The sequence below is a fragment of the Trichosurus vulpecula genome, chromosome 7 (genome assembly GCF_011100635.1).
Source record: "Trichosurus vulpecula isolate mTriVul1 chromosome 7, mTriVul1.pri, whole genome shotgun sequence".
Lineage (NCBI taxonomy): Eukaryota > Metazoa > Chordata > Mammalia > Diprotodontia > Phalangeridae > Trichosurus > Trichosurus vulpecula.
Genome location: NC_050579.1, coordinates 190459020 through 190472522, shown reverse-complemented (window position 1 = coordinate 190472522; position 13503 = coordinate 190459020). Strand labels below are relative to the sequence as shown.

Below are 13503 nucleotides of genomic sequence, written 5' to 3'. Positions count from 1 at the left end.
TTACCCATTGATTTGCCTTTCTTCTTCTTGTCTTATTGCTGTTGCATGCATTTCCAGAACTATATCAAATAATAGTGAGGCAGTAGACATCCTTGCTTTACTCATATTCATTGGAAAAGGTTTTAGTATATCTCTAGTTTTAGATAGATGCCTATTATGATATTTTTAAAAAGTTCCCTTAATCCTTATGCTTTGTAGGGATTTTAGCATAAATATGTATTGTACTTTGTCAAAGGCTTTTTCTGCATCTTTAATTTGATTACAGCAATTGTATTCCTAATATTTAACCATCCTTTTATGCCAGAAATGTCAAACACGAGGCCCATAGGCCTCTTGTGGCCCACAACTCTCTTGGATGCAGCCCAATCCAGATTAAAATATAACTGGGAAATATTTAATAAAGTAAATAAACTATCAGAAAAAGAAATAAACATGTGGCTTTCTAAGTCAATATGCAGCCCACAGGGATACTTATGTATGGTTTTGTGGTCCCCTGTTTCTATTTCAGTTAATACCATTACTTTATACCATTCCAGTACATAAATCAAAGTTGGTTGTAAAGAATTATTTCTTGGATAAATCACTGGAGTCTGTTTGACAAGATTAAAAAAAGAATGAATATTTATTAAAGATATTGGTCTACAGTTTAGCTTCTGTGCTTTATCTAAATTTTTTTTATTTTTTCTTTATTTTTTCCCAGATAGTTCACACTTTTCTTGGTAAAATGTCTACTTTCTCATAATTGAAAGGAACGTCTTCTAAAACTTTATATGTTCTTTCTGTTACAATTTAAAATTGATTCCCTCTTGTGTTTTTCTTAATTGAAACAGTGAAGTGATAAGCCCTTAATCATCAACTAATCATATACATGAAAGCCATTAAGATTATTTAGTTTAATTTCCTTTATTTTTCTTTGAACAATCAATTTCCTCAAAAATATAAGCAATGGCCATCCTCTAATTTGGAATTTTAGAAGTTTCTCTTATTTTTTTATCACTGTATTTTAAACTATTCCTAATAGTAAAAAAACTGTGGCATTAGGACAAAAAGTCACAATAACTGCTATCATAGCAGACACCAGAGTTAAAGACTATTTGTGTTGCCTAGTGTATAGCCCTGAGAGGCTTAACTAGATCCAGGTTTATCAGTGACAGCCAGAGTATGTGGGCCTAGGCAAGGCTTCAGTTAAATCCTCTTTGAATTTGAGATGCATGAATCTTTCATATATAGGGCATTCTGTGACAACTGTTTTAAAAATAATTTTAAAATTAATTTTTATGTAACCTTTTAGATTTTAAACCTTTGAAAACTCTGCATAATCATATTAGTCACTAAGATAGGGTCAGGTCAACAGTGTATTTAAAAAGGAGTCATTTCACAGAAAGACAAGTTAAGACTTTCAGTGTTAATTATTATTGTTATTATTATTTTTATCATTATTGACTGCCACCCAGAGATTCATTCCTAGCTGGTAAAGGATGAATCAGTTTCCCTATCGTTTAGGAACTTTATTACTATCATAGTATACCTAGTGAACACATGCAGCATCCACATAACTTCAAAGTGTGACAGAACAAATTGCTAACAGAGTTTGAGTGAAAATGGTCAATGTTGTTTAATGCCTCTGGATGCTTTGTAATATAATAAGATTAACATCATTAATAAATGGAAAAAGTGAGGAGCTTTTTTAGACTGGACATCTTAGGAGCTTCTCATGAATTTAAATATATGTCTGTCACTTTAAATATGTCTTTGCCGTAGACCTAAATTTGTTATTCAGGGGAAAAAAGAAACAATCTGCTTTTAAAAATAGCCCACTGAATCAGTATTGGAAGACTTTAGATAGGCCACGGGTTCTCTATAGCTTCACCGAGTGGTTATGTAACCTTTTCCTAAGTCCTCTGCATTGCTTCTTAAACTTTTCCCACTCTCGATCCCTCAGTGCTTCTTAAAATGTGGGTCCCATATGGGGTTGTGATCCACAGTTTAAGTTGAATGAGCAAAACCTCATTACCTTCCTAGGCAGTCCTTTGTATTTCGGGATAGCTGGAATTGTTGAGAAAAGTTTCCTTACAACAAATTTAAAAATACCTCTGAAACTTCTTTGCCCTGTTCATAGTTCTGACTTCTGAGGCCATGCAGAACAAGTCTAATCCTTTGACCCCTCTCTCCTCCCCCTTAGTCTTCTCTTTTCCAAGATAAACATTTATAGTAATTTCAGTGGAGGCTCATATGGCATGATTTTCAAGCCCTTAAGCATTGGTCACTCCCCTTTCTAGGTGATTAATGTTTCTCCTAAAGAGCTTCATCTAAAACTGAAAATTACACTCTACAAGGATTCTCCTCATAATGAATATATTCAATATGACATACCCATTCCTGTGGCATATTTTGATAACAAACTGAGTTATTAATTCAGTAAACTTTGATTAAGTCAAACCAACCTTTCCTTCTCTTCCTACAGCCTAATGTTCCCCTTCCCAAAAGACAAACAAAACAGACTTAATAGGGGGAAAACCCAGGTCAGTTCAGGGTACTACTTTTATGTTATAGATACTCAAATCTTGTTCAAAGATTTGTCAATGATACTGAAGGTAAATACTTTAAATGGTGGCATCATTAGAAGAAATAAAGAAGAAAGAGGAAGGAAATGAAAAAAGTCAATTTCAGACATCTTGAATTTGAGGTGAAGACAGAATATTTTAAAAAGAAATGTCTAACAGACAAGTTGGAAAAGTAGGGCTGGAGCTCAGAAGAGGGGTGTAATGGCAAGCAAAATGGGACTTTTCATTTTGCTCTTTTTTCTCTTGGAGTTCTAGTTCTTCTCAGCACTAAGGTAATCAAGTGCCTTTCATTGAGACTTGTCTTTGTTTGAATCAAGAGTCTTTGATTAATCAAGAGTCTTTGATGACCTGCTTAAGTCACAAGAAAGCCTAAGTCACATGACTTCGAATCACATGGTTGTGATACCTTCTGTTGACTGACCCAGAAGAAGTATATATGTACTCTGTGGTCAGCATATTGCTTTGGGGGCTCACTCATTGGAAGACTGTTTGTGTAGAGACTCTGGGTAGCCATTAAGAAGCCCCCCCAGCTTTGAAAGCCCAAATGTTGGTGCTTGTCTCTCTGGTACTATGTATGTATTGCTATGGACAGACAGTTAGAAGCCCTGTCTGCTGATTTGTGTTATTTGCTCTGTTTATATAATTTCTGCTTGTAATTTCTGTTTGTGTTTTCTCTGAAGTTCAGGGTACTGACTTTCACCTGAACTAAGTGAATGATATATGTATGTTTAATTAAAATGAGATTGTAAACCCCTTAAAGCTGCTTTCCTTAGAAAAGCAGATCAAAGAACTTGTGCTGGCAGCCCTCCTGTGTACTGGTGTTGTTGGTCTTATACCTTCACAGCAGTGGCAAGCAGCATTGTTGTTACAAAATGGCCACTCTGGTGATGAGATGTTATATTAAGTATTTTGCAAATGTGATGTGTTTACTTTGAGGGAATTTTGTTGTACTTAAGAAATGTTAGTACCTATTCAGACACAAGTTCCCTGTGTAGTGGACATGAAAGATCTTCCGGCCGAATATAGTGACAATCAGTGATTAAAGATCTTTCCCACCCATTCAATAGGCCTCAGGTGGGGCTAGTTAAGGGAAGCTTGGTTGGTTTGTAGGCAGGTCTACAACCATTACTTACCAAGCCCTAAACCCTAGGCCTATACTCTTTACTTACTAAGTACTAAGCCCCAGGCCTACATCCTTTGGCTGACTGGGTGTGAAGCCCTTGGGCCCTAAAAAGAGTATTTATACCCAGAAGGTAGCCATTGTAAGATCAGAATTCAGCACAAGGAGAAGGAGTAAGAACTCCTAGTGAATAGAGCTGCAGAGAGATTGCAAAGCAGAGAGTGTAAACCAGGAAGCTTTGGAGACCAAAGAACTGAGGGGGGAGAGAACGCAGGCAAGCATACATTTGGGATTTGTAAGTGTTTATGGGAAGGCCCCAGCAGGGGGGAAGGTTACAGGATGACTTGGTTCCTTGCTGTGTTATAATTTCCTTGTTGTTACATTGAGGTGGACTTACTGGTTTTGGAATACAATTACTGCTATGTCGAATTGGGGTTATTGGTTCTGGGATTTGATCCTCTGGTGTCTAAATAAATGTTATACTTCCCCTGCCTTCTACCTAGAGAATTTCTTATACTTTGCAATTCTGAACTATACAGGCATGTTCATGGTCATCTTCGAGGTCATGAATCTTGCCTTACTGATACAAGGGGGCAGGGAATGGAGAGTAAATAAGTAGTGTTAGAGAAAAAAAACTGTTACAACATTTATTAATTCAATTCTTATTATTGAACTCTTTCAATTATCAATCAAAAGTTTTGCACATGGTACCAGGTTGCTAATGTTTCAGTGACAAACACTTCCCTGCTACTGTTAGAAAATCACTAATCCGATACACATAAAGGGAGATCAAAATTAGATTGTTAAGTATTAGGGTTGCATTTTCCAATGTTTCCTTGAATAAGGGTAATAGGTGAAGGAAAAGATTTCAGCAATTTTACATACCTAATAAATTAATAACTCCATCATTATAGCAAGCAAAAAGTTTGATGAGATCTTTAAAAAGAAGCATAAATGCAGCATTTATGACACCATTTGTCAGCTCATTTGGATGAACCTATAAGTAGATATAAAAAGTTAATTAACTGCATATTCTGAATTTACAATTCTCTCAAAGCTTTTAAAATTCCAGTTGAGTACTTAACAACAATGTATAAATGCAAGAAAATATTTTTAAAATGTCTTACCAGTGTGTTTGATTTAAGAGAATTTAACAGTTCTTAAAAGTTGCAAGATTAATTATTCCATTAAAGTTTTCCATTTTTTTGGTGACCCACACTGTAGATGCAAAGACAATAGCTAATTTTTTCCATTTTGCATTCCACTGCTCTGTTTATTCTATGCATACTAAATTATTCCTCAGCATCTTTACCTCACTCATTTGCCAGTTCCTATTGCAGTCTGGGATGCTAAGTTTGAGAAAGGATCCAGGATCCAAAGAAGATGATGTCCACTCCCTGACACCAAAACAAATTTTTAAAAAAAGTCATCTCTGGAGTACATATCCATATAATTCTCCCTGTAATTCCCTTACCACCATGAATTTTAAAAACCTTCTCCACTTCTACATACTTGGTTCTCATCCAGCTGTATACACCTCTACTAGTATAAGATCTGGACCTCACATTCAGTGAAATCCTGCCTCCAATAATTGTTAGATTAGTTCTAAGTGACTAGCCAATGGATTTGGCTTGGGTGTAGGTATCTGGGCCCTTGGCAAATCTGCTTCACCAACTCTGAGCACTGGGAAGAACAGTTGCTGTCCCCTTCTACTTCTGACCTCTCTTCCTCTCCGCTCCCAAGTCATTCTCCAACCAGTGGCAATTGACCTGGTAGAACCTTTCCTACCGTTAACTAAAATAAAGGCTTTTCCCTTGTGAGAATTAATTCTTGGTCCTGTATTTTACATTTGATTTTATTCTGTAACCATATTCTGTATTCTATGTAATAAACTTAAGCCTTTTCTTTGTCTGAGTGAAGAAGATCATGGGTTCAAAAGTTCAGTCCTTCTCTCAGAGCTAGATGTAAAAGTTAAAGTTTCCCTGTAACCACTGTTAGAGAAAAGCTTTGAGCTAAGGGAACTGTTATCTCAACAGTACCTGCAAATCATTCCTTTACAAGGAATCCTTGTCTTCCCCCATAACTTCAGCTCCTGAGAAACAGCACAGTATGGATGTGTTATCCTTGGGCATGAAACAAATTGACCATGTCCCATCTTTAGTCCCATCTTTGCCAATTAAAGGTGGTTTTATCTAATTCTCAGGTAACTATGAGTCTACAACTTTTGGTCCACAATCAGTGATCTCAGGATGTAGCTTGGATTCATAAATTCACAAAAGCATTCGTTAGAGACAGAGAGAGGGTCTTCATTTCATGTATGTGCTATGCCCACATTCTTTAATGTAACCATGATGCTGCAACCCCATGATGTTGCCAGTTCCATAAACAATGATATTGTTTCTGTTCTCTTCTGTGTTCTATGCTTATAAAAAAGAGTTGCATCTTCAATTCTGGGTTTTTGGCCAGAGGCAGTGCCATTGCTTTTTTAACAGGTTCAATGCTCTACTACTAAACTGATATCTTGCTTAGAGAATAGCCTCAGTTTACCTTTCTGTTAAATTTCACATGTGACACCCTTCTCTGTACTGCCTAAGATTTCTTCCTTAAGCTTTATATGGCAAAAGATATGTAGCTGTCATCCTGGGTTTTTTTGAGGGGAGATTCTGATGCTCTAGCTTTATAACTTATGTCATTACTGGCCCAATTTCAATAGCTATTTATAACAGATGTATCAATGCAGCTGGTTTCTCTACCATATAGTTCTGGTTTTTGGGTCCACTCCTCTATTTAGACCATGTAGCTCTAAGATCATACAGTATAAAACACCAGGATGCTTGTCTCCCAAGTGTGACTTCTTCATGTTTTCTCCAACCTTTTCCTGCTGAAATTAATTTCCTCCATAATTCTTTGATCCTCAGCTTATGGGGATGAGATAACATACATCTTGAGCCCAGGAAATAATGGATGTAGTTTGTGGCCTTTCTTCATATTTTGTATCTCCTCTGATCTTCCATTTATTGAGTAATAGATTACTCAGTAATGGCTTATGGTCTCTCCCCCTTTGAGGGATAGAAAGGAATTGCTTTCTAGAATCTGAGTTTCATAGTATGAATACAGTAAAAAAATACAGTATAAAATAGCAACCAATTTTCCCTCCATCTTCATTAACCCCACCCCCTGCTTGCATCCTACCCAAAAAATCCCCAGATACCAGATTTCTTTTTTTTGAGCATCTTACTAACATTTTAGGGGATGAAGAGTGGTAGCGATGACAAGGAGAACTGAATAAGATCAGAAACAAAGAGATCTTTGGTAAGGACTTCAAATATTTAGAATGATGACTTTTGAAAATAATGATCTCAACTTTTGTTCTAAGGTCATTGAAATGATTTGTAAACGCCTCTGCTCATCATAGGGAAATTTCAGAGGAAAAGAAGCATCAGTTCAAATTCCTCAGACCATCTAAGAAGCATGACCCATTTAAATCATTTCCCCGAAGTCCTAAAACTCGAAGGTGGCAAAAATGCAATTTAAAGTATTTATCTTGTTTACTGCGTTTTAAATTTTTAAGCTACTGCAATCCTTTTGTAAATAGATGGGTACAAATTCTAAGTCTTAAAAATAATAAAAATTACTTCAGCTAGGATATGACATTCAATTGACAGAATAGTATTTTGTGTGCCACATGTACACACACACACACACACACATATATACATACATATATATGTATGTATACATATATATATGTATACATATATATGTATACATATATATGCACACATATATACATACATATGTATGTATATGTATGTATATATGTGTGTGTGTGTGTGTGTGGAGAGAGAGAGGGAGGAAAGTCCTAATAAGATGTTCATTAGGTTCTTGAAGGCGATATCATCAAAAAATTAGCTCTGGTAGGTCCTATGCCAAGCTGAAAAGTCTCTGACTATGAGTCTAGTGATGGATTGAATATCTACTGTCCACGGATCTACCTAACTAAATTTATAAAGGCCATCAACAAGTTGGCTTCAGAACACTATATTTTTTAGCCACAGCTACTTGAAGACCATTTATCAAGTTCTAGATGCCTTACAATCTTCATCAACATAGGTAGTAATCACACTGACAAAACTACATATCCATGAAGTATTAAAGTATGTACTCTTTAAAATCTGTTAAGGCTCTTTGTATAATCAGTGCATTAAGAATATTTAGGCTTCCTCTGTAGGATTCAAAAAAGAATTTTATCATTTTAAACTATTGCCAGGTGGATTTTCTTTTCTCTTTACTTTTAAGACACACATACTTCTTTATGATCATTTAATGGCAAATCCTTGGTCAAAAATGCAAAGGCCAAACTGAATATTGTTCTTATAGGAAAACATTATCTGCTTTACAATGACATTTTATACTATAGGTTCAGGATGCATTTTGGAGAAAAACAACAACTGCCTATAGCATTAATAGGAGCAGTATAGCCCCAGTTTCATATTTCTGCATTTTTTTCTTTTGTACATGACAAGTAAGATCACTATGGTAACAAATTTATTCTTCAATCAGATCTTAACATCAATTTATAAGGAATGCTTTCCCCCCATTTAATCTATATACCTTCCAGACTAAATTGGCTTTTACTCATTTTTTCCTTTTATATACCTTCCTCCTCCCTATCTTCCAATTTTAAAAGCTTGATTTTTTTCCTCTTGGTGAACTGCTGTTTGTTAACAGCAACTATACTAAAAGCCTGATAAGAGTAACTGATGCTGTCTGAAAATATCTATATACTGAATATAAAGTAAAATTTTTTTTAGCATTATTCAAACTGCTTAAAATATTGTAAAGTTTTCTAAGGATACAAGCAGGGAGAAATTAGGTTTTCTCTGACATGCTGTGGCAGGGTGGGCAGAGAGAGGAGAATCACAGTTAATTTTATTATATTAACTTTCTAGAATCCAAAGAAAAGAATTTCTCAAAAATTTTGGAAGCATGAAAATATTTACAAGCTTGTTTGCTACTGTAATATAAGTGAATTAAATCTGTTGCCATTATTCAACTTAAAAATACAAGAACAAATGATTTTTTTTAAAGTAGACTCTTGTTAAAGGTGTTTTTGTTTTTGTTCCAGACATACGATTTAATCAGTGTAGGGCAGTCCCTTTAACAATGAGGATCAGCAACAGCTCTACCACCTAAGATCTTAGAGAGTGGCCCAAGTCACCCCTCTGTCTACTACTCCATGATGCTTCTTTTTGATAAATTAAAGTGAAAAAAATCCAAATTTATGGATACATACATCAAATTCAAGCAATGCATCAATCTGTCCCTGCAATATTGGCATACTCTTTAGTAGCTTTTCAGGAACCATTGTTCTCATTACACCATCAGCTCTATAAGACAAAAATGAAGACATTATATTAGATTTTGCAAGGATGTAATTAACTCAAGATTACATGCATAATATCCAAATACTTTCCACTATTACCTCATTTACCCTTGCCTACATACAAAGTATGGAACAGGCAAGTAATTTTAGAGAGCTCTGGTATCTTAACTTGGAATTCAGCACTCTTTCCATGGGACATAAGTTGGATCTATGTACAGTAAAAGAACGGAACTAATGTTGACCTTGATCAGTACCTTTTGTTATTGTTCAGTCACTTTTCAGCCATGTCTGACTTTCTGTCACCTCATTTGGGGTTATGTTGGCAGAGATACTGGAGAGCTTTGCCATTTCCTTCTCCAGTTCATTTCACAGATGAGGAAACAGAGGCAAAGTGGGTTAAATGTCTTGCCCAGGGTCATACAGCTAGTAAGTCAGCGTCTGAGCCAGATTTGAACTCAGGAAAATGAGTCATTCAGGCCCACACTCTATCCACCGTGCCACCTAGCTGCCCTAATCAGTATTTACTGCTACAAAAATAAGGTAATAGGATCTCCATTAGCATCTCCATTGAACATGAAGACAACTAAAAAGACTATATTTAACTTGTTCTTTGGTGGATTTTATTTCATTTTACTTTTATGAGGGCTGGGGAAGAGGAGATGAACAAAAAAGCAGCATTTAAATTTGAGAAAATAAACTTAATTATTACTCTGGGACTCTGTCTAGAAAACAAGTTATATTACTTGAGCACAGTTACAAGAGTCCCACACCATGTTAATGTTAGGACCTCTGTCCTTGTCCCCTGAACTGAGAAAATGCGACCTCTAAAAGGAATCTCTCATCCTATGGAGTGCACAAGGACTAGAGCTTGAAAGCTCTCAAGAGTTTTTTGGTGATAGTAACCACAAACCTCAAACCACGGAAGCTAATTTAGCTGCTGAGCTCTCTTCTTCATACCCTCCCCTTGTCTTTGACATCTTTTATGGGGCTCAGGAAGGGACAGAACAGGGTTGTGCTGGATTTTTAGTTAAAAAGGATAAAGATATTTGAGAAAATATCTGTGAAAGCACTCTGAAAAATATAAAGCAGGAGTCTAACATTATATCTCAAAAATTTACCTGGCAGATCTCAAAGCCAGTGGCCAATAGTACGGCTCAAGTTTCTACAGTTTGCCAGTATCCCAGAGAAATGTTTTCTCCTCCCCACATAGACCTACACATAGGGGCAGTAAAATCAGCTCCACCTTATATCTTGCTCTTTTGTCCCCTGATTACCTCAAAGCTTTTGGGAAATGAAGTAAAAAGGTAAGGCATCTCCGGCATAAAGCAACACACAAATAGATATAAGATATTATTGTTATGCAATGTAAGTTAGAAAACTGACTTACTCTAACTGGAGCTACAAAGAAGGAATGAACCAGAAATAAAACCCTAAAATTTTTTCCATGGCAGTTTGGATTACGCCAAGAAAAACCCTAGAATTTATTGAGTTGTATTGTTTTCCTCAGATATAATAAAATGTTACTAGCTGTTCACTAACATATTAGGGAGCCTGCTTTTCAAAGAGGTTGTAATCTTTCTTTTTAACATCTTGCGGCTCCGTAACTTAATCAAACCAGTTATTTCTAGATTATGCAATAATTGTTACTACGTTGTAGTTTGGTGCCAATTGGAGGGCTCCTCTCTACCTGACAAGCAAAGTATAATACTTTCACTTTTCTATTTCCTGGTATTTTTAGACAATATCTCTGTAAATGGGAAAGGTATTTATCATAAAATAATATATAAAGAGTATTACACTAAGGTCTAATATGCCATAAACTTAAGGGCAGGAATTACATTATCTTTTATCAGTGCATTCTCAGTTCCTACGCAGATTTTCACCATAGCATTCCCAGTACCTACCAAGAACATGTTGCATGAAATAGGTGATGTTTGATTAATTTACTATTAAAATGTCACATGCATTTAGTTAATGAAAAATACACTGTTTAATAGGCATAAATTACATTGTAAAATATAAGAATATCAAAGTATATTTTGAAACATATTGCTCAAACACATGATTCCTATATATACATACATATGTGTATGTCTATATCTATTTCCATATCTTTTCAGTTGTTATGAGGTCTAATCCTGTATCAGCAACTCTGTGACATGTCCTCTTGAACTTTCCACAGGCACTTCAAACTCACTCATTAAAATCTATTTTGCCTCTAAACCTCACTATTTCTGTTTACAACACCATCCTTCTGGTTACCCAGTTTCATAATCTCAAAGTCATGCTCAACTTTTATTCTCTCTTCATATCTAATCAGTTGCCAGGGTTTATTGATTTGATCTCTGCGACATCACTCACATTCATCTCCTTTCTCTTTACCACAGCATGACCAACCTAGTTCAGGTCCTCAATCCCTCTTTCCTGGACTATTATACTATCCTTTTAATTGGCCTTCCTTTTTAATTCCTCCATTCTACCTTGCATTCTCCACATACCAGCCAAATTTATAAGCCTAAAGCACATATCTGACCTTGTCACTTCCCTAGTGAAGAAACTTCAAACTAGTGAGCAGAACCATGAGAACATTGTACACAGTAACAGCAACATTGTGAGATGACCAACTTTGATAGACTTAGCTCTTCTCAGCAATACAGTGATCTAAGACAATTCCAAAATACTCACGATAGAAAATTCTATCCACATTCAGAGAAAGAACTATGGAGTCTGAGTACAGATCAAAGCATATTTTCTCTTTCTTTTGTTGTTTTTTCTTTCTTATGGTTTTCCCTTTTTGTTTTGATTCTTCTTTCACAACATGACTAATGTGGAAATATGTTTAATATGACTGTACATGTATAGTCTATATCAGCTTGCTTGCCATATTTGGGGGAGGGGAGAAGAGAGGGAGGGAGAAAAAATCTGGAACTCAAAATCTCAAAAGTGAATGTTGAAAACTATCTTTTTATGTAATTGGAAAAAATAGTATTAAATGGGAAAAAAGATTCACATTGACTCTTTTTATCACTAGGATAAAATACAAATGCCTCTATTTGACATTTCTTTAAATGTACAATCTGGCTCTGACCTATTTTTTTTTTCTAGGCTGATAGCATATTACTTCTCACACACTCATCATTTCAGCCAATCTGGCCTGTCTATTGTTCTCCATACCTAACATTTTATCTCCTATTTTTGTGTCCCTGCTCACCTTTGTATCACAGAACCATTAGTTAAATTCAAGGGCTACCTCCTACAAAATGCCTTTTCTAACCCTGCAGTTGTTAGCAGTCTCTTGACTCTAAAATTACTTTGTATTTACTCTCTCTATTTTGCTTATTGTTATCTATGTACATTCTGTTTCCTTTCAAGAGTAAATCTCACTCTCCTTAAAAGGAAAGGCTAATTCTATTGTCTATATCCTGAGGGCCTAGCACAGGGCCTGACATATAGTAGGCACTCAATAAATGGATGATGAATTGAGTACTTTGCACATAGTATGTACTTAAGACATGTTGAATTGCATGTATAAATAAGTGGCAGTCTGAATGAGGGGTTTTACTGAAAATCTTGCACTGACACATATGGTAACAAGCTGATGATGGAGAGTTGTCACATGAATTATTGAACTTAAGTTATTTATATGCACAAAAAGATGTACAGGCTACAAAGTTTAAAAATTAAATAAATCATAATAATCATTAGCTTACTGGGCCATAAAGAGAACTTGTTGGCAGAAAATCATCACATTACTCTCTATAATACCCTTTTAAATTTTATTTATCAGCTTTCAAAGAGAATAATGTCATTAAAATATCTCTATTTTCTCTAGTTTTTAAATTATCTGCACTCTCAATTTATACTTTGCTAATAATTATACTAAAGCTTTTCCACAGCTCTAATATGCTATAAATCTACAGGGTAATACTTTTAACTTTCTAGTTCTCCAACTCTAGGAATCCATCTGTCGTTAGGGTCAAAATTTGCTTTTATTACATGGCACTCATTAAAATATATGACACTTCAGCATCCCAGTTAATAGAAAAATTAATTCAGAAAAACAAATGGTAAATGCACCCTTTTTAGACCATAATGCAATAAAAATTACAGTCAATAAAGGACCTTGGAAGCATAGATTAAAGTTAATTGGAAACTAAATAATCTAATCCTAAAGGTTGACTCATAGAATAGAATCATAGAATCAAATCATAAACTCATAATCACAAATCACAGAATTATAGAATCGAATCAAATAACAGAATAACTTCTATTATCATAATCATAATTAAATCAAAGTATCACAATAACCAAATCAAATAATTATAATGAAATCACAGACTCAAAGAACAAATCACAGAAACAATCAATGGTTTCATCAACAATAATGACAACCATGAGGCTACAAAATTTGTGGGATTCAGTCAAACCAGTGC

The 13503-nt window shown here is 35.2% G+C and overlaps 1 protein-coding gene across 2 annotated transcripts in view; it reads right to left on the bottom strand.

Annotated features, from left to right (window-relative positions):
• The window catches only part of SNAP91 (synaptosome associated protein 91), a 166520-nt gene that overhangs the window by 94993 nt on the left and 58024 nt on the right, over positions 1-13503 (bottom strand). For both annotated transcript variants that reach the window (XM_036766826.1, XM_036766827.1), the window contains exons 6-7: positions 8981-9074; positions 4570-4681 (exon numbers count right to left, since the gene is read on the bottom strand). In XM_036766826.1, the coding sequence (XP_036622721.1) occupies positions 4570-4681; positions 8981-9074 (206 nt within the window). The remainder of the gene's footprint in view (positions 1-4569; positions 4682-8980; positions 9075-13503) is intronic.